A 24,102-nucleotide genomic window follows, 5' to 3' on the forward strand; every position below is an offset into this window, starting at 1 on the left:
GCCAGCTTTTAATATGTGCCATATTAATTTTATGTTCTAGTTTTTTCATCAAAATAGCATGTGGTACCTAGTTAAACACTTTACGGAAGTGTTAAGTATTTCAACCATTACTACCTTTATCTGCCAAACTTGTAATCTCATCAAAAATGATATCAATTTATTTTGACAGGATATATTTTCCATAAACCCATGTTGATAGGCATTAATTATATTACCCTCTTTTATTTCTTTAGTAATCATGTCCTGTGTCAGCCACTCCATTATTTTGCCTGGGATCAGGCTGACAGGCCCATCATTACCTGGGTCATCCCATTTACCCTTTTAAAATACTGGCACAACATTAGCTTTCTTCCACTCTTCTGGGACTTCCCCAGTGCTCCAGAACCCATTGAATATCAAATTAATGATCCAGCAAGCTTCTCAGCCAGCTCTTTTAAGACTTTTGGATGCAATGTACACCGTTACCCGATGTAACGCAGTCATGGGGAGCCAAAACTCAAACAAGTACACAGCCAATATTCATAACTTTGAATACAAAAATGATACATGCATACAAATAAGATGAATATATTCGGAAGATCATAACCTTTACAGAGATATGTTACATGGCATATGTAGCATAAAACTTATTCCAGTCATGTTATATATACATTCATAAGCATATTCTCAATGATTTAAAAATGTCTAACTATAGTTGCTGCTGTTTAACATCCTCCTGAGATATTAGTGGAAAAGCAAGAGTGTTATCATGACAATTGATCTGACTAGATCATTTGTTTCCCTTCCCCCACCCAATAGAGAACAGAAATGTTTATTGAACATTTCTTCCCTTTCTTCATTATTAATAATAATTATACTATTTACAATTAACAGGGACACCATTTCAGATTTTGGAGGGGTGGCATCTTTAACTGTGATTCCAGGGGCTAGTTGGGCACCTGAAAACACTTGTTTTTTTGCAGATGATAACTTAGAAATTATAATTTGACAGGAGCACTGTATCTAATTCCCCTCTTAAGAAAATATATATGTATTAGATCCAGTCAGCTCTAATACTAACATGTTCCGACACTTTTTCACTAGGAGGGTGGTGAAGCACTGGAATGGGTTACCTAAGGAGGTGGTGGAATCTCTTCCTTAGAGGTTTTTAAGGTCAGGCTTGACGAAATCCTGGCTGGGATGATTTAGTTGGGGATTGGTCCTGCTTTGAACAGGAGGTTGCACTAGATGACCTCCTGAGGTCCCTTCCAATCCTGATATTCAATTATTCTATGATTCAACTTCATGTCAATTCACTTAAGGGTCACTGGTTAGGTTTAAAATTGTAATGTGTATTCTTACTTTGTTACTAACTCTTGAATACAACAATTGAAACAATTGTAGAAAATCATGCATCTGACGTTTCCCCCATGAAAGCTTATGCTCCAATACATCTGTTAGTCTTTAAGGTGCTACAGGACTCGTTGCTTTTTACAGATCCAGACTAACACGGCTACCCCTCTGATACTAGAAAATCTAGATTACTTTCTATCACTTTTTGCAGTTCACTAAGCTTGGAATAGATCATTTAACTTTTGGAATCATCCTACTAGGGCAAGGAGTTTAGACTGAGTTTAAACTGCACCTCGGGACATTACCCCCACTACAAATAATAGACTAGAATCTGATTTTAAACACATTCCAAGTCACTTTCACAGTATTGCCAAACCCAAATGTTCCAAAATCGTGAGTCAGGCTCACAAAAAACCGTGAGATTGGCTTTAAAATAATAAGATTATGTACAGTAATAGATTTGGTGTTCTTTTTATTAGTTTTTGGCTTTTTGAGTCTTGAGGGTGCACCAGGTTAACATTTTGAAGCTTTCTCCACAGCCACGAGGGCTGGAAACTTGTTTTTTCTTTAAGAAAGAAGGCTGAAATCATCACATATTCACTTAACTCCAGGAGCTGGGACTTTAAGGAAAACAATAATTATCATGACACTCATGACAAAATCATGAGAGTTGGCAACACTGCTTTCACTTTTGTTTAAAGGCTAATTACTTTCCAGAAGGTCTTAAATGCAACACTACAGTCATTGTGTTGCAGTTTTCATAGGAGAATATTTAAAGCTAAACACCAAGAAAATTCCATATTTTAAAGTTGAGAAAAAAATTGAGACTTTTAAGGTATATCAGGGCCACTGCAGGCAGGAAAGGAAAATAAACAGACACAGGCGCTCTTGGCAGCTCTTCCACCTGAAAGAACATTGGAGGGTCCATCTTCCAGTCCTTAATCAAGTAAAACTTCTATTGCCATCAGTGCCTCCATTCATAGACATTAAAATCACAGTGAACATGTGATAACATTTAGTTAATAACTATACACTTCATACCTAAATATCTGAGCCATCTTATCCAGAGTTATACATCTTGTACACATTGGCTCAAGAACTACATTTTCTGGCATAGTCTGAGCAGTGCTAAACACACAGATAGTGCCCAGTGAATTATACAAATCATGACAATAATCGTCAACTTTATGGATGCAGTTTCTCTTATTTGTTCTGCAATTCGCCTGAATACAACTGAAACCCTAAGAATTTGAGGCATAAACATATCTGATACTCAAACGACACTTTTTCATACCTTCCTTTTCTCTAACTCTGGTTAAAATATGACAAAACAAAATGGTATTTCAGTTAAAAATCTAAAATTGCACAGCAGGCATTGCTCTGCAACCCAGCCTGGGACAGAACCTGCCATCCCTCTCATCTGAGTCTCTTCTTTCTTTCTTTCTTACCACTATGCTGCTTTTCATACTGTCAACCATGATAGCCTTCCCAATCACCTGGGACCAACTGCTGGAGTCTCCAAGAACTGGCCTTCTTGGTTTTTCTCCCACCTATCAGAGCCCTCTTTTTTGTAGCATGCAGCAGAGGGATAGTCTGGTACAGTGGATAGGGAGCTAGCCCTTGTTCTACTCCCCCCATAGATTCCTGTTTGACCTTAGGGACAGGGTTTCATAGGTTTTTAGGCACCCAAAGATGTATCTAGGCATCTAGTGGGGAGTACAAAGCATCTAACCTTCTAGGTGCTTTGAAAATCCCTCTAGGTGCCTAAATACCTTTGAAAATCTGGCCTTTAGTCTCTCTGTGCCTCAGTGTCCCATCTGTACAATGGGGATAACAGTACTGCTCTACTTCACCAAGGGGCTGTGATGTGAGATGCTCAGATACTATGGTGATATGGCCACATAAGTACCACAGGTAGAGTGGGAACTTCTGTATATCACAGCTATCCCATCCCTAGGTTTTGGCCCCTTTTCACTCACATCCCTCACATCTCTCTCTTTAAAGAATGTAAACTTGGCTAAGAGGGCTTGGCTGTATTTCTTCTGAGTCCCTAACAGACTCAGGGGGTGGGGATTTCTTCAACACCCCCACCTCCTGCAGTAGAATTCCTGTTTTACAGGTTTATCTAATGACCTCCGGATCTTTAATTTAATTACCAGCCCTTTCTTATATTAATCACCCTGTCTCTGTTCACAAACAAAATACCAACTCCCTGCCCCAGGGGCACAAGCTGGGAGAAGCACCTCCCTGAAGAATTTACATTCCACCCTAATGCTGTGCAGTTAAGAGCACCCCACCTCAGAGCACACTTCCAGTATGAAATTTACTCAAAAACTCATCTTATTGTCCTGAACTCTGGGGGCCACAGATTTCTCCATGTGTCCCTTTGCTTTTCTTTTTAATTTTCTACAGTTCCTAGCTTCTGATTTATATTAATTACTATCAACTTCCCATTTCTTCTGTTTGCTTTATATATTTATATCTGCCTTCACTTCCCCTCTAAATCAGTTTACATATGCATGTAGTCATTTACATAAGCACAAAGTTAGTGCAAAATCCTATTTTTCAGAATCAGTGGTTTATGCTAGAGCCATGCAACTTGACCTGAACTGGATGGGACCCAACTGCAAGTGTCGGATCAGGTGGGAAAACAATTGGACTCTGATGGGTTTAGTTGACTCTCCTCATGCTTGAGGGATCAGCACAGTGGCAGCTGCATGCCCCGCTCCAGGCTGCTACCACCATTTTGCTGCACTGTGAGTGTGCCTACTGAGGAGCTGCAGCACCTTTCACAGTGCAGCAACAGGCAGCAGATGGCAGGAGCAGAGAATGCAGCCATTGGCAGTAGCACAACCAGCTGCTACCATGCTGAGCCCATGGGCTGGCGGCAGCAGCAACAGCAACTCAGATTCAGGGGAAACAAATAGGTCCGAAAAACACTGTGACCCTCTTGACATCAGGCCTAAAAATTAGTCTGAACACACCTTTACTTTACATTTGCTTTGCGTTCGTGTAAATGACTACCAATGGTCTTCTCTCTACTCTGGCAGATCCAATGCAGTCTGAACCAGTTTGTCCCCACTCTGGATAGGAAGTTGCACCAGTTCCGATAGTTGCCTTAAGTCTGTCTGACAATAAAGTTCCTAACAGTTTACAACAAATTAAATGCTCCACTTTTAAGCTAATTAAGCCTTTCTTAATCATTTATTTTGGTGTATCATATTGTATAGTTTTTTGAGTGCAGTAATCTGTACTTTTATCCTGAAAGCTCAGACAATTCATCCTCTCAGTTTTGCAGTTCAGTTCCAGCATTCAAATACTGCTTCTACTGCTGCGCAAACTGACTACACAGTTGTACCAGTTCCTAATTATTTTGGTTTTTAGCAATTTAGACATGAAAACTAAATCAGTTCTGGCACATGTAACACATTTAGTCAGATCTCATTTGAATTTGACGGAATTTCTCCTCCATTCCCCCTCTGTTTATTTAATTGATAAACAATATAAGAATTTGTCCGCAAGTAGCTAGAATTTTTCCCTTTGCCTGCATACTCTCCACTTACAAAAGCTGGCTGCTAAGTAATAGGACTTTGAGAGAGATTCCAGTTCTTCATGAATAACTGGCTTCTACCACTTGCAAACAATTATTATTTACATGGGTGGTGGGTGAACCCTCGCTTTAGGGAGTCTAGCCTGTTGGCTGCGCCCCTTATGCCCGAGGCCCTGCCCCCCCACAGACCAGAGCCCCGACCCCACCTCCATAACAGGAGGAGCCCTGAGGGCTCCCTCTGTGACTGCAGGAGCTCACAGTCTGCCCACCCCAGCCACGGCCACGCAGGGTCGAGCCGTCTCCCGACCTCACCGAGTGCCGGGCTGAGCCACCGGCCACCCCAAGCAACTGTGCCAGCCACACCAGGCCAGGGTGCTGAGGAGGAGGGATGCAGCAAACAACAGTAGGCAGGCAGCAGTGGACAGTAGGGGCTCGGAGAAGGGGCAGGGCCATCTCTAGACTGCAAGTAAAGATGTGATCATAGCCTTCTCTGGCCTATTATACCTGCCATTCATGATCATTTATCATTATTAGGCTAGCCCGGAGAGTCTGGACCCTGAGCCTGTCCCATCAAACTCTCTACATTCATTTCTTAGCCTCCATCAGCAGCCCCCCTCATTCCTCTACATGTGTTATTTTAAAGTACTAAGTACTAATATTAAATTGTGATTTATTTTTTTTTGCTGATCAATTGTCCAGTCATCCAGTGTTCTAAACTTGTATTAGCTATATTTTAAAATAGATTCCTGTAGTTTGGATACCTTATTTTTGTCTGCTTTATGTGTTTCTGGTCTGAGGGGGGTTTTCTGTCTTTGTTTTCATTCCCTGTGCACACATCTTAGGCTCTGCCATCTGCCAGAAAGTAAAATTTACTTCATCGTCTGTATTTTCTCCAAGTGCTTCACTGTATTCTTTTGGCCACAGATCCTAAATTCCAAAGCAATGTTTTCTTCTTTTGGATCCTAGAAACTATAAAAATGGTTTTGCAAAATGAACAGCAGTTTAAAAGGGAATCCCCATTTATGGCAGATGTCTCTCCTGTCTCTGTAATGTCTTGTAGCTCTGATCTTAAAGAAAATGCAATGGAGGAAGGAGAAATTATGTCACCACATTACAACATTTTTGCCTAGATTAGAACCATCTAGTTTGAGGGTATGTCTGCAGTGCAGATAAAGGTGTGACTGTAGCACAGGTAGGGACGCCTATGCTTATTTCAGGCCTGGTCTACCCTACGCGTTTAAATCGATTTAAACAGCGTTAAATTGATTTAACGCTGTACCCATCCACACTACAATGCTCTTTATATCGATATAAAGAGCACTTTGTATCGATTTCTGTACTCCTCCCAGACGAGAGGAGTAGTGCTAAAATCAACATAAACATATCGGATTAGGGTTAGTGTGGACGGAAATTGACATTATTGGCCTCCGGGCGGTATCCCACAGTGCACCACTGACCGCTCTGGACAGCAATCTGAACTCGGATGCAGCGGGCAGGTAAACAGGAAAAGCCCCGCGAACTTTTGAATTACATTTCCTTTTGCCCAGCGCGGAGCTCTGATCAGCACGGGTGGCGATGCAGTCCCAAATCCAAAAAGAGCTCCAGCATGGACCGTACGGGAGATACTGGATCTGATCGCTGTATGGGGAGACAAATCTGTTCTATCAAAGCTCCGTTACAGACCATGAAATGCCAAAGCGTTCGAAAAAAATCTCCAGGCTACACAGTGCTGCGTAAGAAGCGTAACGGAAGCCAGAGACTCAATTGAATGCTCATGGAGGGAGGGGGTACTGAGGACTCCAGCTATCCCACAGTCCACAGCAGTCTCTGAAAAGTATTTGCATTCTTGGCTGAGCTCCCCAATGTCTGTAGGTCAAACACAGTGTCTGGCGTGGTTCAGGGAATAGCTCCTCAGTTTCTTTTCCCCCCCCCACCACGTGAAAGAAAAGGGAAAGAAATCATTTCTTGACTTCTTTCAATGTCACCCTATGTGTACTGAATGCTGCTGTAGACGCGATGCTGCAGCAGTGAAGAGCAGTATTCGCTCCTCTCCCCTCTCTGGTGGCAGACGGTGCAGTAGGACTGGTAACTGTCCTCATGAACCCCTGAGTGCTCCAATGCTTTTTAACTGAATATGGGGCGCCTGGTAAAACAGGAATGATTCCTGGTCACTCCCAGTAGATAGGACAGAACGGCTAGTAACCGTCTTCATCATAGCAACCTGGGGGCTGAGCTTCAATCAGCCCCCTCCCTTCCTGTGTAAAGAAAAGATTCTGTACTGCCTGGACTGTCATAGCAGCAGCATGCTGGGCTCTCTCCCCGCACCGCTTATTGTCCTGCGTGGACTGTCATAGTCCTGGGAGGCTGCCTCCCCCTCATTTTATCTCACTAACAAGTCTCTGTTTCTTATTCCTGCATTCTTTATAACTTCATGACACAAATGGGGGGGACACTGCCACGGTATCCCAGGAAGGTTGGGGAGAGGGAAGCAACGGGTGGGTTGTTGCAGGGGCACCCCTGTGAATACTGACACGGAGCAGCTGTGCTCTGATACACTGGTCTCTAGTACACTTGCCACCTATTCTAGGCAGGACTGACTCTATTTTTAGAAACCATAAAGAGGATTGACTCGGGGAGTCATTCCCAGTTTTGCTTTTGCCCTCCCGGCCGATCTCAGCCAGAGGCACTCATGATAGCAGCAGACAGTACAGAGGGGAGAGATAACCGTCATCTCATTGCCAGTTTACTCCGGCAGTAGACGGTACAGAACGACTGGTAACCATCTCTGCTATCATGCAGAAGCAAATGAATGCTGCTGTAGCGCTGGAGTATCGCCTCTGTCCGCGCATCCAGTACACATACGGTGCGGGAAAAAAAAGAAAAGCTGAACGGGCTCCATGGTTGCCTGTGCTATGCGTCTGCCAGTGCAATCCAGGAGAAAAACGGCGCGAAAGATTGTCAGCTGTTGTTTTCCCGGAGGACGGAATGACTGACAACATTTACCCAGAACCACCCGCGACAATGATTCAACCCAGAATTCCAAGGGCGGGGGAGACTGCGGGAACTATGGGATAGCTACGGAATAGCTACCCACAATGCAATGCTTCAGAAATCGACGCTAGCCTCGGACCATGGACGCACAATGCCGAATTACTGTGCCTAGTGTGGCCGCGTGAAATTGAATTTATAATATCAGTTTTATTAAACCGATTTTAGCTAATTCGATATTATCGCGTAGTGTAGACGTGGCCTATTTGACTCTAGCTAGTGAGAGTAACAATAGTAGTGTAGACATAGCAGCACAGCTTATCAACCAAAGTACAGACACAAGTTCCCAATGTGCTTGTACTCTGGTTGCTAAATCATGCTGAAGCCCGTCCTGCTTTATCATTGCTGCTGCTATTCCGCATACTATTTAGACTAATGCTAGCACAGGTATGCCTACATATGCTATGATCACATCTTCACTTGCAGTGTAAACATACCCTGAGTCCTCGGTCCAAAGGAATGATTTTGATTATCCAAATTTCGTTTAATAACCTATATCAGTCTTGTAAAATTCTACTTGCCCAGGACAAGTAACTTAATTTTTGACAAGCAAATGAAATATAAATATTTCCTTAACATCAGACTCTCCATGATTAGGGTGGGCAAGTAGACTTTTCTGTTGGAGGTAATAAATTTTCCTGGCTGTTTTTCAAGAATGAGATGTAGGTATCCTGAATTACTCTCTGACATGGTGATTAAACAGCTCCTCTCTCCAAAGTCATTGCAATCCTTTTTGCATGATATGTAGCAGGAAAGAATGGGAAACTGAAACCATAATTAACACAACATGCAAATGTTATATGAACAAACTGATTGGTTTCTGATTTTTTTTTTTAAAGATGGTGTGGTTGTGTCTGGAAAAATGGATAACAACAAACTAGATGTGTATATGTCTGAAGCAGAAATGAAAAACAAAGAGGAAAGAACTGAACAAGAGTCTATAAGGGAGACTGATAGTACTATTTTGGATGCCTCATCTGATTCTCCAAGAGGTTTGCTAACAAACTTCAGGAATCTTTGTAGTAGGGGAGGGGGAAAGGATGTGAAATGTCATTCTTAGTATGTGCTTAGGTTGTGCTCCAGGTTCTGTTTCAGCCACAAATATATACGTATACACAGAAAAGGCTGTACTCCCCCTGATGCCCTGGATTTCAGATGTTTTTCATCTGAGCTAGCTTTTTCCCCTGTATCATTTCTAGAAATCTCTTCTAAGGTGCTTACTGACACAGGAGCATAAAAAAGTCATGTTGCTGAAAGAGCTGGGGTCTGCATCCATATCTGTAACTGAAAGTGCCACCTTTTTCATTCTCTTGGTTCAGATACATGACAGTGATTAGAGAAAGGCATTGTATCTGAGCACAGAACTGGCAGCTAGAAATTTCTGGGTTGTAATCCCAGCTCCAACACTTATGAGCTCCCTGGCCTTGGGCATATAATTTAATCCCTGCTTCAGTTTCCTTACCTCATAAGGTACTGTGACGTTTAAGGTTTTTGAAAGGTTTTAAAAGCGGAAAACCACTATAAAGTCAAGTATTATTCTGAATCTGCGTCTCCTGTGTCAGAGCTGCGCAATACAGTATGTAAAGGCAGCAGCCAAACTGGTTATCTCTCAGTAAGGAATAGTGCTGAATTTAGTAAAAGCAAGAGAAGTTGTGAGTATTTGAAAGCAATTTTAGAGGGAGTTATTCTCAACCCTGCCAAAAAACAGCCCAGAAATGGATGAGGGATTTGAGGTGTATAATGTGCCATGGCTATATTAATAAACCATGGCACATTGTACTAATATAGAAAGGTATATCTGTCATATGCTAGTCTTGCCAAACACCTCATAGGACAATTTTGTATTTGCATACCACATTTTTCATTGTGTGAATATGGTGCTCTCAATCTATGGAATGGCATCAGTGAAGAATCCACAAATACAAGATGTAAACATTGTATGAAATTCTTCAGTTTAGCTTTTATAATATCTTTAAAAAACAAAAATAAATAAATCTGGAATATGTAGGAATTCAGATAAGTTATTCCATTCTGTCTATAGCACTTTCATCAGATTTAAGTTTGAAAGATGAAGAATACAAAATATTATTCCAGCTGGCATAAGACTCCCTCTCATCTAGCATTAGAATTGAAGTAGCTGACAGAACAACAATATGAACTGAAAAATAAATGGAATGTGAAAGTAGAAGTGTTTAACTTAAAAATCTCTTTAACTTTTAGAGAAACATATTTCAATTCAAAGACAGCTTGCTGATCTAGAGAAACTAGCTGACCTGAGTGAAGGTGAGTTTACATCGGCTGTATCCCAGAACACAGATCAACATGTTGCAGGTATTTACATTCTTCTTTTTAATGTATTTTTAAAATATTGTCATTTTTCTTTGTAGTCGAGTGTTTGAGTCAAAGTTTGGAAGTTTTTTAAAAAATATTGCTTACTATTCCCCCCTTTTAGCAACATCAGTTCCCACTCTATGTACCCCGTTCTTAATGAAATAGGAGAGGCCTCAGTGGGTCCATTTTTGTTTATTTTTCTCTCATAATAGTAGTATCAATACTGTAATGAACATATACAGCTAAGAAATGTGTTACCCTGTTGGCCTACAGCTAGAAGTTATGCTCTAACATTGTTTTCTAGTGTCATGCCAGAGGGGTGATCAGTATTTTCCTTGGTAAATACATATATAGTTTGAAATTAAGAGAATAGGATTATTATTTGAATAGTTGACCTCTTTGCAGCTGTTATTTCACTGTCCAGCTTGCCTCAAAGCATTTTTACTTGTATCTGTTATCTCCCCAGGAAGCATCGTGGCCAGAAAACATTGGAGGGTTATTCTCAGTATTCTTTTCCGGACCGTAACTATTGTCCTGAATTTAAGGGTTGTGTATACCCCAGAATATGATCAAACTAATTGCAATCATATTATGTGCACTCACCCACTATAAAGTAATAAAACAAAACACTGTATAGCTAAGGGTTAATTTAAAAATAGGCTTGCAAAAGCAAGGTCATAATTATTTGGCAGTTTCTGCTAATCAAAATTTAAAAAACAAAAAAAAGGATTTAAAAAAACCTTAAATGTAGTCACTTCTAATATTAAAAGTTCATTAAATATTTTAAAAAGTATTAATTTAGTAGGGCTCACTATAATCTATATGTTTTCTAAAAAAAATTAAGTATAAAAAATTAGCTAATAAAATATACTTTTAAACCGTCCTCTAAAGCCATCTTAAAAAATGTTTTTCTTAATACCTTCACGGTGGGCAAGCAACTGGCCACTGTGAACCTGCTGTTAATTACCTAATACCAAATGTTAGGTAAATATCTAAAATGTTAGGTAAATATCTAAAATGTTCTCAACCTATTATCTGTGTGTGCTTAAATCTAATAAACTGTGATTATGTCTGTGTGCTTAAGTCTAATAAACTGCAATGTTAAACAAAAGCATGCTTAGTTGCATTTAATCCTTAATCAAACAGAATTACTGTGTTCCTATTAATTTATTCCTAACACTGTATCTGTATTGACTCCCTGCCCACACTGTGTATCACAATAGTTGGTGTATAGGAACTGCGGAGCATATGACAATAGTAGATTAATAACAACTTTATTTATTATACAAAGCCCTGACTCTGCAATGAGCTGCAAGCCTGTGTGAAGCCTCACCGAAATAAGCATGGCTCTGCATGGTGAATAGAGGTCCATTCATATGGGGCTCATTGCAGGATTATGCCCGTGGCTTTAAATGTTATACATCTCTCAATTCTAAGGACTTATATACTTATAATATTTTGAAAAGGAATGTGGCAAATCCACTTAGTTCAGATTTGGCAGATACCAATGTTAAACATTAAATTCCATCATCTGTGTACAACGAATATGATAAGACATATTTTATTAAAAGCCTTTCATGCTACAAGATACTTTTCATTCATCCTGTGCTGTCCAAAGTCAAAATGGAAGCTACTAAATTCTGCCTGATTGATCATTCAGCATCCAGTCACAGAACTCAGCACCAAGGACATGCACAGTTGCATGTATAAATCATATGTCAGAGCAAAATATGACTCTGAAAGCCGGATTTTATTTCAGGGTGGCATTTGAATTATTCTGAATACCTTCAGTAGCAGTGGATTCTTATACAAATTGATTATCACATCCCTGACTTTGATGTTTGTAGAATTGTTACTTTAACATTGACTACAGAAAATGATTTATTCTAACGAAGGGATTTAAGAATCTTGTCTGAAAGTTTGTTTTGGAGATTCAGCAGAGAGAGAGAAAGCAGACTCTAGCGCTAAACGTCATTAATGTGTTTTTTAAAAGATTTTGTTTGAAGTATAGTTACTCTGAAACGAGGGAAATGGCACTGTGTGGGGTGCCATAGGTATTGTGTCGCAATGACTTCCTGTTGAAATTTACAAGTAAAATTTCCCCCCCATCTCCCAGCTTGGCAAACTAAACCTGGAAACTGAAAGTCAAACTGGGTTCTTCCTGCCTTGTGCATCAATAATAGCAAAAGTTGTATAGTTAGAACTGTGTAATTCTCCGATTGATGTTTATGCCAGAAATATCTAAATCATGCTCCTGAATCTGTATTTACCTGCCTCAGGAGTAAAAAGTAGCAAAAACTTAGTTTGCCAGTAACTAGATATGAGTCCAAATACACAGAGAGATGATCAGTTGAGTAAGAACACATCAGAAAAATGACTGTGTAAATGACATTAGCCACACTTTGAAATATTATTTGATGAGAAATTCACTGAGAGTGGATTGGATTGAAATAATTTTTATTTATTTGTATTGTGGTAGTGCTTAGGAAGTCCCAGTCATGGATCAGGATCCTCACTGTGCTAATTGCTCTACAAACACACAACAAAAAGATGGCCCCTGCCCCAAGGAGCTAACAATCTAAGTATAAGACAAGAGGCAACGTGTAGATAGAGCATCATTAATAAAACAAAAATTAGAAAATGTTGTTGAATGTTTTAAAGGAGCCTACGATACCTGCATGAATGGCATTTTGGGATTATAAACTTAAATATGTCTGAATTTACAGAGTTTAATCTTTTATTGTACAAAAACACAATTCTACCTGTACTAGATGTGGAGGAAAATAATGTTTTGTCTCAAATATGAATGAGTTATATGTATGGAAATTTATACCAATATATAGCGGCATATACAGTTCTAATCTGCTTGTATCTCCTTGTTTTGTTCTTATATGAATTTTCAGCTGGAAGGAAACCCTGCCCACTGTGTCCTGAAGAGAAATTCAAAGCTTGCTATAGTCATAAGCTCCATCGCCACCTTCAGAATTTGCACTGGAAGGTTTCTGTTGAATTTGAAGGTAAAGTCTTTTATACTTGAATAGATTGCTTATATTTTATGGAACAAAGTACAGCATTCGATTAAGTGGAAGTGTAGAGTCCAATTCTGTAGTCCCCCCATGTATTTAAAATTCCCATTGACAGCAGTGTAAGTTTCATGCACATAAAGACTTCTAGATCCTGACCCTAAATCAGAGCCAATGGTATGTTCCTCTTTAAACTTGGTGTTCATAGCAAAAGTCAAAGTCTGCATATTTCATTATTTTTCTGTCCAATTTTAAAATTGTTACTTGGATATGTTAAATGAATTTTTAATATTAATATCAGGAAATATCTGTGGATATTCACCTTAATGTGAGTTTGTTTATACACCTAATCAGTGGTGCAAGAAAAATCCATTTCTTATTGGGGGGGGGGGGAGGACCAGCAAAGGGGAGCATGTGACCTCCCCATGTGGCCCTCCATGTGACTCCTCACTGTCCAGCCCAAGGCCCCCATGGTCTCCCATCCCCTCCCCACATCCATTACATGTTACCTGGGCAGGAGAGGGGAGCTCTGTCCTCCTCCTGCTGCACCAGAGACTTCGTGGCAGCAGTCTACCGGGAACCGGGAACCGCAGCAATGAAAGGAACAGAACCCCCAGCCCCACCCACTGCCCTTTCATGGAGCTGCGTCTCTGTCCTCCCTCTGTGTGCCACAGCAGCAGCCCCGCCAGAGGACAGGGCCGGGGGGGGGTGAAAACAAGGTGCCAATAAGGAGACACAGTAGGTTACATTTTAAAGTTTATTTTATGGAAAGTTGTTTGGCAGTATTATATTTGCATACAGTACACAAGTGTTTTATTTGTTTAAATTGCAATCAAGGCTTTTGTGGTGTTCACAGCACAGGTATTTTCACTTGATTAGTAGGCTGTGGGTAAAATTTTCCAAAGCTCTTAAGTCCCAGATTCAAGGATAATTTAGGCCTCGTCTACACTGCGGGGCAGAATCCCTTATGCAACTTCAGCTACATGAACAACATAGCTGAAGTTGACATACTTAGATCTACTCACCACGGTGTCTTCACTGTGGTGAGTCGACTGCTGACGCTCCCCCATCAACTCCGCCTGCACCTCTCAGCCTGGTGGAGTACAGGAGTCGACAGAAGAGCACTTGGGGGTTGATTTCTCGCGTCTAGACTAGATGCGATAAATTAACCCCCACTGGATCGATCTCTGCCCGCTGATCCAGTGGGTAGTATAGACATACCCTTAGACATGAAGGAGCCTATGTCTTATTTGAAATCTATGGGACTTGGGAGCCTAAGTGGTTAAAAGTCACTTTTGAAAATAGAACTTAGGAGCCTAAATGTTTAGATGATTTTGAAAAGGTTACTAGTCAGGTAGATATTTCAAGTCCTAACAACTACCCAGTACAGTTCTGGGACCTGAGTGCCTGTCAGTGATATTTTTTGTTTTAAAGTTTAACAGCAGAAGCTTCTCTGCATTGATAGGTTATATGTACCAGAATAAGTAGATGCCATTATTTACTCTTATTATTTATTTGTATTGTAGAAGCACTTAAGGTGCTTAATCAAGGTCCCATTACAATTGTACTGACAAGTAACAAATAAGATAATCCTTACCCCCAAATTGCTTATGATATAAGTACTGTAAGTTGACAAGAACTAGTTTGTTTTCTAGGATACAGAATGTGCATCTGTCACTTACCTTGTCGCCCAGTGAAGCCAAACCTCATTGGAGACCAGGTAACAAATACTAGATCACATATGCTCATTTACTCTATAAAAAAGGGGAAACTAAGAAGAACTTTTGTGAAGTGTTTCAATGTAGTCTTCAAACATATGTTGTTTTCTGTAATGGGATGCAGAACCTTATGGTACCCAATTCAAATTCAGCCAAGACCTTTAGGTGGTGAGAATTTAACCTTTCTGATGTTAGTTGAATGGTCTACGGTATGTATAATGGATTTGGTGGTCTCAGTCCTGTTCCCCATGAACAGATATCCACATCAGATAAAATAGTACCACATTTTGGACTAATCAGCAACCTTGTTTGCAGTCACAGGAGAGGCCGAATACTTAGTAGACACACAAAATAAATGTACTCTTTTGACCCCTAGAAGTGATCTTTCCGGGTCAGGTTGAGAGAGGGGCAATAGTATGGAGAAAGCCAGTACTGTCACTTCCCATGCTACACCTTTTCTGTGGACATACTTTTGTCTGCAGTCTCCAGTCCAGAACCCTTTTGCCACACGCTTTTTTTTTTTTTTAAGACTATCTTAACTCAGGTTCAATTCCAATTCAGGTCTGTTGCTGTATTCTAAAAGTGCTCTAGCCATGTTGGTCCCAGGATATTAGAGACACAAGGTGGGTGAGGTCATATTTTTTTATTGGACCAGCTTCTGTTGGTGGAAGAGACAAATCTTTCAAGGTTACTTTAGGGCATGGCTACACTTGCAGATGTAGAGCGCTGGGAATTAAACACTCTCAGCTGGAAGTGCACTTGCGTGGCCGAATTAGCAGCTTTTGCAATGCCACAAGGAGCAGTGCATTGTGGTAGCTGTAATGTGCTTTTCAAATGTGGGGGGTGGGGTGGAGTATGACAGGGAGTGTGTTATGTATGTATGTGGGGAGAGAGAGAGTGGGTTTTTGGGGTGCTGAGAGTGTGTCAGCTGACATGCTCTCAACCTCCAAAAACCCACTCTCTCTCCCTCCACATACACACACAACACACTCCCTGTCACATTCCACCCCACCCCTCCATTTGAAAAGCACTTGCAGTCACTTGCATGCTGGGATAGCTACCACAATGCACTGCTTTCTGTGGCCCTTGCAAGAGCTGCTAATGTGGCCACGCCAATGCGCTGTCAGTGTGGACAGACTGCAGCGCTTTCCCTACTGCACTCTACAAAGGCTCGTTTAACTCAAAGCACTCTACATCTGCAAGTGTAGCCATGCCCTGAGTGCCTTGCCAGAGTGGACGGGTCCGGAGTTAGGACGCCTGGGGCTGGTTTAATGTGCTCTAACTTGCAAGTGTAGCCATGCCCTCAGAGTTCTTCTTCAGGTCTGAGAATCATACTTAGAGTGTCACAGCTAAATACAAGGTGGAACAGATTTTTTAGCCTAAATAGTCAACACATATTGTAAAAGACCATTCAAGGGAAAGTGGTTGGTTAACACCTTTGCAGCTACAGGATGGAAAAAGAGGACTCGGGGGATTACAGATTGTTGTAGTAAACCATACATCCAGCATCTCTATTAAGTCCATGATTTTTAGTATTTATAGACCACTATGTACAAGAAACCGATGGATAATCACACTTGCCTTGACAGATCCAGTAACCACCCCAAACACAACAAGAAATCTATTGTCTACAGCCAGGCCGTCCGATACCACGGAATATGCCTGGAGGAGAAAGTCTGGGATATACACTTTAGCACATTTAAAACAGCCTTCACCAAACAAGGATGCTCCACTAGAGAAGTAGATCACATTACTGAATGGGCCGCTCAAATTGCCCAAGAGATCTTGCTTCAATATGGAGGATTTGGGGAATCCTCCAACTGCACACCCCTAGTTGTCACCTACCACGCCACACTCAAACCCCTGTGGATATCAATAAATAATTACAATGCATACCTATTTGGAACCACATCCTGAAAGAAATAGGTCCTGAACCCCTTCTTCTGACCTTCCAACAACCCCCCAACTTCACTATCCAAAGCAATCTCCCCACAGACCAGGACACACCAACTCAAATCGGAAGTCCCTTTCATAACAACAGATATAAAACCTGTAGACGCATTTCCACTGCTGTGATAATCTTTACTCCCTGCCCCCAACACACCCTGCAAAATCCATAGGTCCTACACATGCCTGTCAGTATATAGTGTACCAAACCCAGTGCACTAAATGCCCCAACAACTATATGAGTGAAGCAAGACAATTTATACGCTTTCCAATGAACTAGCATAGAAAAATGATAAAAGAGAAAAAAGACACTATCAACTCTGGGTAAATACTTTTCACAAAGTAATCACTCCATCTCCAGTCACCCTCAGTCCTCATCCTCAAAGGAAACTTGTATAACACTTTCAAAAAAATGAGCCTGGACGCTGAAATTTGTAACTTCGCTAGACACTAAAAATCATAGACTGAATAAGGACACTGAATTTATGGTTTATTACAACAATCTGTAACCCACTAACCTCCCTTTTTTGTCTTATGATTGTAGAGGTGTTAACTCACCACTTCAACTTCAGTGGTTTCTTACAATGTATGTTAACTATTTATGCTAAACAATCCGTTCCACCTTGAACTTAGCTGTGACATCAGGTAAGGTCTACACTACAAACATACATCGGTATAATTACATCACTTGGGTGTGAAAAATCCACACCCCTGAGTGACATAGTTATACTAATCTAAGGCCTGGTCTACACTACGCGTTTAAACCGAATTTAGCAGCGTTAAACCGATTTAGCCCTGCACCTGTCCACACAACAAGGCCCTTCATATCGATATAAAGGGCTCTTTAAACCGATTTCTGTACTCCTCCCCGACCAGAGTAGCAGCGCTGAAATCGGTATTCCCATGTCGGATTAGGGTTAGTGTGGCCGCAAATCAACGGTATTGGCCTCCAGGCCAGTATCCACGTGCACCATTGTGACCACTCTGGAAAGCAATCTGAACTTGGATGCACTGGCCAGGTAGACAGGAAAAGCCCCGCGAACTTTTTGAATTTTCATTTCCTGTTTGCCAGCGTGGAGCTCTGATCGCACGGGCGATGCAGTCCCAAATTCAAAAGAGCTCCAGCATGGACCGTACAGGAGATACTGGATCTGATCGCTGTGTGGGGAGACACATCTGTTCTGTCAGAGCTCCGTTACAGAAGACGAAATGCCAAAGCATTTGAAAAAATCTCCAGGCTATGATACAGAGTCCACAGCACAGTGCTGTGTGACAAGCGTTACGGAAAGCTAAAGAATCAATGATGCTTGTGGAGGGAGGACTGAGGACTCCAGCTATCCCACAGTCTCCGAAAAGCATTTGCATTCTTGCTGAGCTCCCAATGCTAAGGTCAAAAACATTGTCTGGGTGGTTCAGGGTATATCTCGTCAATTTACCCGCCCTCCACCCCTGTGAAAGAAAAGGGAGAAAATCATTTCTTGCCATTTTTCAATGTCAGCGTATGTCTACTGCCATGCTGCGGAGACGCGGGCTACGGCACTGACAGCAGCATCCCTCTCCCTTCCGTTCCTGATGGCAGACGGTACAAATGTGAAAACCGTCATCATCCCGTGAGTGCTCCTGGCTGCCTCGGTGAGGTCGGCGAGAGCGCCTGGGTAAAAATGGGAAGACTCCCTGTCATTCCTGGCAGACGTACAAAATGCTTGGTACCGTCCTCATCATAGCAGCTGCACCTAAGCTCCATCACCCCCCCCTCCTCCCCCCACCCCTTCATGTCTAAAGAAAAGATTCTGTACTCCCTGGACTATCATAGCAGCGGGAGACTGCGCTTCTCTCCCCCCACCCTTTAATGTCCGCCGTGGACTATCATAGCAGCTGGAGGCTGCCTCCTCTCTCATTTTATCTTGCTAAAAAGTCAGTGTTTCTTATTTCTGCATTCTTTATTACTTCATCACACAATGGGGGGCATTGCAACGGTAGCCCAGGAGTGTTGGGGCAGGAGGGAAGCAACGGGTGGGGGTTGTTGCGGGGCACCCTCTAGAATGGCATGCAGCTCATCATTTCTGCGGAATCTCTGGGGCTCTGACCCGGAGCAGCTGTGCTCTCTGGCTCTCTGATAGACTGTGCCCATATTCTAGGCAGGACTGACTCTATTTTAGACAAAACATAAAGAAGGGAATGCCAAAGGGAGTCATTCCCATTTTTGTCCACATGCCCCCGCCAAGCTCAGCGAGGCCAGCCAGGAGCACCCATGACAGCAGCAGACAGTACAAAATGATGATAACTGTCATCTCATCGCCAATTTACAATGGCAGATGGTTGCAATAGGAATGTAACCATCTCTCCTACCTTGCAAAGGCAAATTAATGCTGCTATGTAGCACTGCAGTACCACCTCTGTCAGCAGCATCCGGTACACATATGGTGACATGACAAAAGGCAAACAGACCATGGTTGCCATGCTATGGCGTCTGCCAGGGCAGTCCAGGGAAAAAGGCCACGAAATGAGTGTCTGCCGTTGCTTTCACGGAGGAAGGATTGCGTGACGACATTTACTCAGAATCACCCGCGACACTGTTTTTGCACCATCATGCATTGGGCTCTCAACCCAGAATTCCAATGGGCGGTGGAGACTGCGAGAACTATGGGATAGCTACGGGATAGCTACCCACAGTGCAACGCTCCAGAAATCGACGCTAGCCTCGGTACATGGACGCACACCACCGAATTAATGTGCTTAGTTTGGCTGCGTGCACTCGACTTTATATAATCTGTTTTACAAAAGCGGTTTATGTAAAATCGGAATAATCCCGTAGTGTAGACATACCCTAACCCCCAATGTAGACAGCTACAACTTCCCATGGAGGTAGTTTAACTACACCTACGGGAGATACTCACATGTGATAAAATCTTCACTAAAGCGCTACAGCAGCAAAGCTGCACAGGTGTTAATTCACTCACTTTGTCTCACTGTATTTTAAAACTACACTGACTCTTTTACAGAGCTCTACGAAGCTGGGAGCCCATTATCACTGCATCATCTGTTCTGCAACCATTACACGAAGAACTGACATGATAGGGCATATTAAGCGCCATGTGAACAAAGGAGAAACTGAGTCCAGGTATATTGCAGGTAAATTATTTAATGTTCCTGCTTTATTTGTAAATGGATCCTTCACACAGTGCATTGTGTGTTATACCTGGGCTATAGGTTCGAGGGACTGTCAAAAGTAAGCTTATGCTAAAAGTAAGTTTGCTAAGGGTTAGGAGGAAATTTTATAAAGAGAAATCTATCCTTCATAAAAAAGGTTGCCAAACTGTTAATCTGACCTTTTTGCTTGGATAATCCCAAAAGGCTAGTGTGCTGAGTTTGTAGTGTTTACCCTCTGCTCTGCCCTCCCACTTTGTAGCCTATATATGTAGGTATTTGCTAGGTAAGGCATAGGCATAAGAAAGCTAGTAAAGCAATGAGCTTACAGGCCTCAGGCCTGAAAGACAATAGTTTAGCTGAACAAGGCATAAGGCCCAAAAGCCTTAGCATATGCAGTTAACTAGGAGTAACCTTAGATCAGAGGTTCTGAATCTCTGAGACTTCTCTCTCTCTCCCACACCCCCTAACCCCCACATGCTATAAAAACTGCATGGCTCACCTGTGCCACAATAACTGATTTTCTGCATATAAAAGCCAGGGCTGGTATTAGAGCATAGCAAGCAGGGCAGTTGCCTGGGGCCGTGTGCCACAGGGGCCCCCACAAAGCTACATAGTTCAGGCTTCAGCCCCGGGTGGTGGAGCTCAGGCACTTGGGTTTCAGCCCCATGCAGTGGAGCTTTGGCTTTCTGCCCTGTGCCCCAGCAAGTCGAATGCTGGCGCTGCTTGGAGGCCCCCATGAAACCTGCTCAAGGCCCCCTGAACTCCTGGCTGAGAACGGCTGCCCTAGATCATATCACAAGATGGAACACTGTAATGACTCAGCTGCTGATGGATAATCACAAGATGCTAGTTTATACCAGCTAGATGGGATATTTTAAGTTAGGAACGTCATCTGACACAAGAGAGCCATGGTACCTAATTGATGTATATGTTAATAAGCTTGAGGTAAAAGGCCTAGTAACCTATGGGAGAAAGGCACCCCAACATTAGTAGGGTGAGGAAACACAAAAGGGAAGAAGCTCTTACTGAATATGCATTAGGTATAGTAGTGTCAATGTAACACATTATAAAAGTTATATCCTGGCCTGTGTCCCTTGGGAAATGTAACTCTTGGGAGATACCAGGATGACCATCACTGGTGGTGATGGTGGTGATGATGACGACGACGACACTTCAGGTCCTTTTGCAAGGAATGGTGTGAGTATATGGCTGCTCAGACACACATTCTGTATTATCTCTATCTGTGTTGTTGAGTTGGAGGTGTTTGATTTCCCTAATTGTGTTGGTAAAACTACTGCAAATTCAGACGTCTTTTCCTAACTGAGAGTGTTGCAACCATGCACTTCAGGGTTCCCATCAGAACAATAATTGTAATAATACTGGACCTGATCTTGGAACGAGAACCTGCCAAACCTCACAGTGTTAATTAAGACTTAAGTGATTGATATAATTAATATACAATTAATAAATCAGGCGACAGCTCTTTTTTTTGCTCATAAAAAACATCATTATTTTGCAATTAGCTTGATCATTTTGGAAATGTCAGTACCCAATCTTTTCAAAAGAATGGTACAGATGGTGGGAGACAGTACCCATAAAACAAAACTGGCAAGGCAAATTTCATGCCTCCCTATTTTGACAGCATCCATTTATTTTTAAATCAATCCTGACTATAAATCAAGTTCAGATAGAATACTAAAATGCTGAATGGTTTTTGTCTGAAGTGCATAAACATGGAATATTGAAACCAGCTGACTGTCTTCAGTTCTACAGCATGTTGATAAAAGTGTAGGTGGTAGGTTGCTCATTTAATTCAGTAAATCAGAATCCTATTACAAATCCCCATAAATTATATGCACTGATCTTTTGATCTGATAGGAGCTGAACTGTAAAAGTGAATTATATTATTGGAAGGACTCACTCATTTTAAAGAAAAATAATTTAGCACAAAATTCCAGGTACTTTATTTTTGCAAGTTATTAAAAGAAGAGGTTATTTATCTGTAACTGGAGGTTCTTTGAGATGTCTGGTCCCTATTTGTATGCCAAATGTGGGTGCCCAGGCACTCCTTGCACCAGAGCCAGAAGTTTTTCCAGCAGCAATGCCCGTTGACCCATATGGCTGCCTTATGTCATCATGTGTTCCAGGCAAGGTTATAAAAGGTCTTGTGGGGTGACACACCCCCAGTCTCTCTCTTACCATAGCATAGAGAGTCTGCAGCACAGAGGAAGGTGAGCAGGTATTGGAATATAAATAGGAACTGCACATCTCAAAGACCCTTCAGTTACAGGTAAGTAACCTCCTCTTCTCCTTAGAGTGATGGTCCCTATATGTATTCCAAATGTGGGTGAGTACGGAACAGTGATCAGCTCCGGAGGTGGGTGCAAGGACATGATTGGTAAGGCCTGTTGCAGGACGGCACGGCCTATGGTGGCGTCAGCAGCTGCCCACTGGTCAATGGTTGTCAAGGTGTGGCAGATCTCATGCTAGCATACGTCTACCAGGGAGGAGGAGGTGGTCACATGCATGCCTTATTGCCATCCCTGTGGCCAGGGAGCAGGAGGACATGTCTGCCGCATCTTCCGCAGCCTGGAGGCTGACTTGGCCCCAGGCAGCCCTCATCCAGCAAGGTCTGGAATCACTGGACCTTGGTCTGCATGATGTCCTCCAAGAACTCCGCTAGCTTAGTATAATTATTGAAAGTGTACTTCGCTAACAGAGCTTGATAGTTAGAAAGGTGGAATTGAAGGGCTGCAGAGTAGAGTTTGCAAGCCAAGAGGTCCAGGCATTTCACCACTGTGTGTGTGTGTGCGTGTAAGAAAGAGTTGGAGTGTTGGTATGCCCGTTCCATGGCCACGTGCATGACCAGCAAGGCTAGAGGGGGCTGGGAAAACAACTTCTGCCCCCCTTAGCCGGTACGAAGTACCTGCTTTCTGCCCTCTTGAGTGTGCGGGCACAGGTTGTAGAACAGCATTGTGAATGGGCAGAGCCATATGTGTCAGGCCATGGGGCTGGAGAATGTCTAACAACTGGTCCAGTTGGTCTTGGACTTCTTCCAGGGGCATGCCCAAGTGTAGCAATGTGGGACTCACCCCTGCGGCGCCTCCTGCTGGTTTCCTGGGAATTAGCTTATTTTCCAGTCTTGGAGCACCCTCTGCAGGCCGGTGTCCCACTGCTTCTGGGCCCCTGTGTTGCTCCCTGGACTCCAATGCCACATTATCTGGGGTGCTGCCCCCAGCACTAATCCCCCCACTCTTGGGGTCTCCCCTTCCCAGGGAACCCCTATCCCCACCTCACCTCAGTCGTAGGCTACTGCCAGTCACCAACTAGCCCCTGCTCCCTGGGGCAGACTACAGCATAAGCCACTCATCACAGGCAAGGGGGGTTTGGACCTGGTTCCTTTCTCTGCAACCCAATACCTCTATGGGGCCTTGGACAAGGCCCTGCAGCCTGGGGAGTGGCCAGCCTGGAACTCCCCAGCCCCTCTGGCTTTTCCCCAGTCCTGCCTGACTCTAGGCACCCTGAGCTTCCCAGCAGCCTCTCTCTCTCTGAAGGCAGACAGAGACTGTCTGCTCCCTGGTCCACTGCCCTCTTATAAGGGTCAGCTGCAGCCTGATTGGGCGTGGCCCATCTGAGGCTGTTTCTCCTATCAGCCTAGGGTTTTCACTCTCAGCCCCAGCCCTCTCCAAGGGCTGGCTTTTGACTCCTTCAGAGCAGGAGTGGGGTTACTGCCGCGCTATACCAAGTCAAAGGCCATGCTCTACCAGCTCCTGGTACTGGTGGGGATCGTCAGGAGGCAAGAAGGTTGAGGAATCAGGGCCTCATCTGGAGAGAAGGTGGCTGCTGTCATGGCCAGCGGTACCGGATCAAGCACTGGGTCGTCTTCCGGGTCTGAGACCATTGGAGCCAGCGGAGGGGCTGAGGTGGTTCTGGTCTGAGGCTACCGACGGTGGGTACAGGCAGTGATAGGGGTCCCATGAGGCCAGGTCTTAGTGGTACTGCA

The 24,102-nt window shown here is 42.9% G+C and overlaps 1 protein-coding gene across 5 annotated transcripts in view; it reads left to right on the forward strand.

Moving 5' to 3' along the window:
- Positions 1–24,102, forward strand: part of TRMT1L (tRNA methyltransferase 1L) — a 51,913-nt gene that overhangs the window by 7,474 nt on the left and 20,337 nt on the right. For 2 of the 5 annotated variants that reach the window (XM_075067865.1, XM_032783456.2), the window contains exons 2-6: positions 8,770–8,922; positions 10,151–10,261; positions 13,165–13,278; positions 14,940–15,004; positions 19,952–20,081. In XM_075067865.1, the coding sequence (XP_074923966.1) occupies positions 8,770–8,922; positions 10,151–10,261; positions 13,165–13,278; positions 14,940–15,004; positions 19,952–20,081 (573 nt within the window). The remainder of the gene's footprint in view (positions 1–8,769; positions 8,923–10,150; positions 10,262–13,164; positions 13,279–14,939; positions 15,005–19,951; positions 20,082–24,102) is intronic. The other 3 variants (XM_075067866.1, XM_032783457.2, XM_032783458.2) reach the window with 2 other exon arrangements.

This window comes from Chelonoidis abingdonii, chromosome 7 (genome assembly GCF_003597395.2).
Source record: "Chelonoidis abingdonii isolate Lonesome George chromosome 7, CheloAbing_2.0, whole genome shotgun sequence".
Taxonomy (NCBI): Eukaryota; Metazoa; Chordata; order Testudines; family Testudinidae; genus Chelonoidis; species Chelonoidis abingdonii.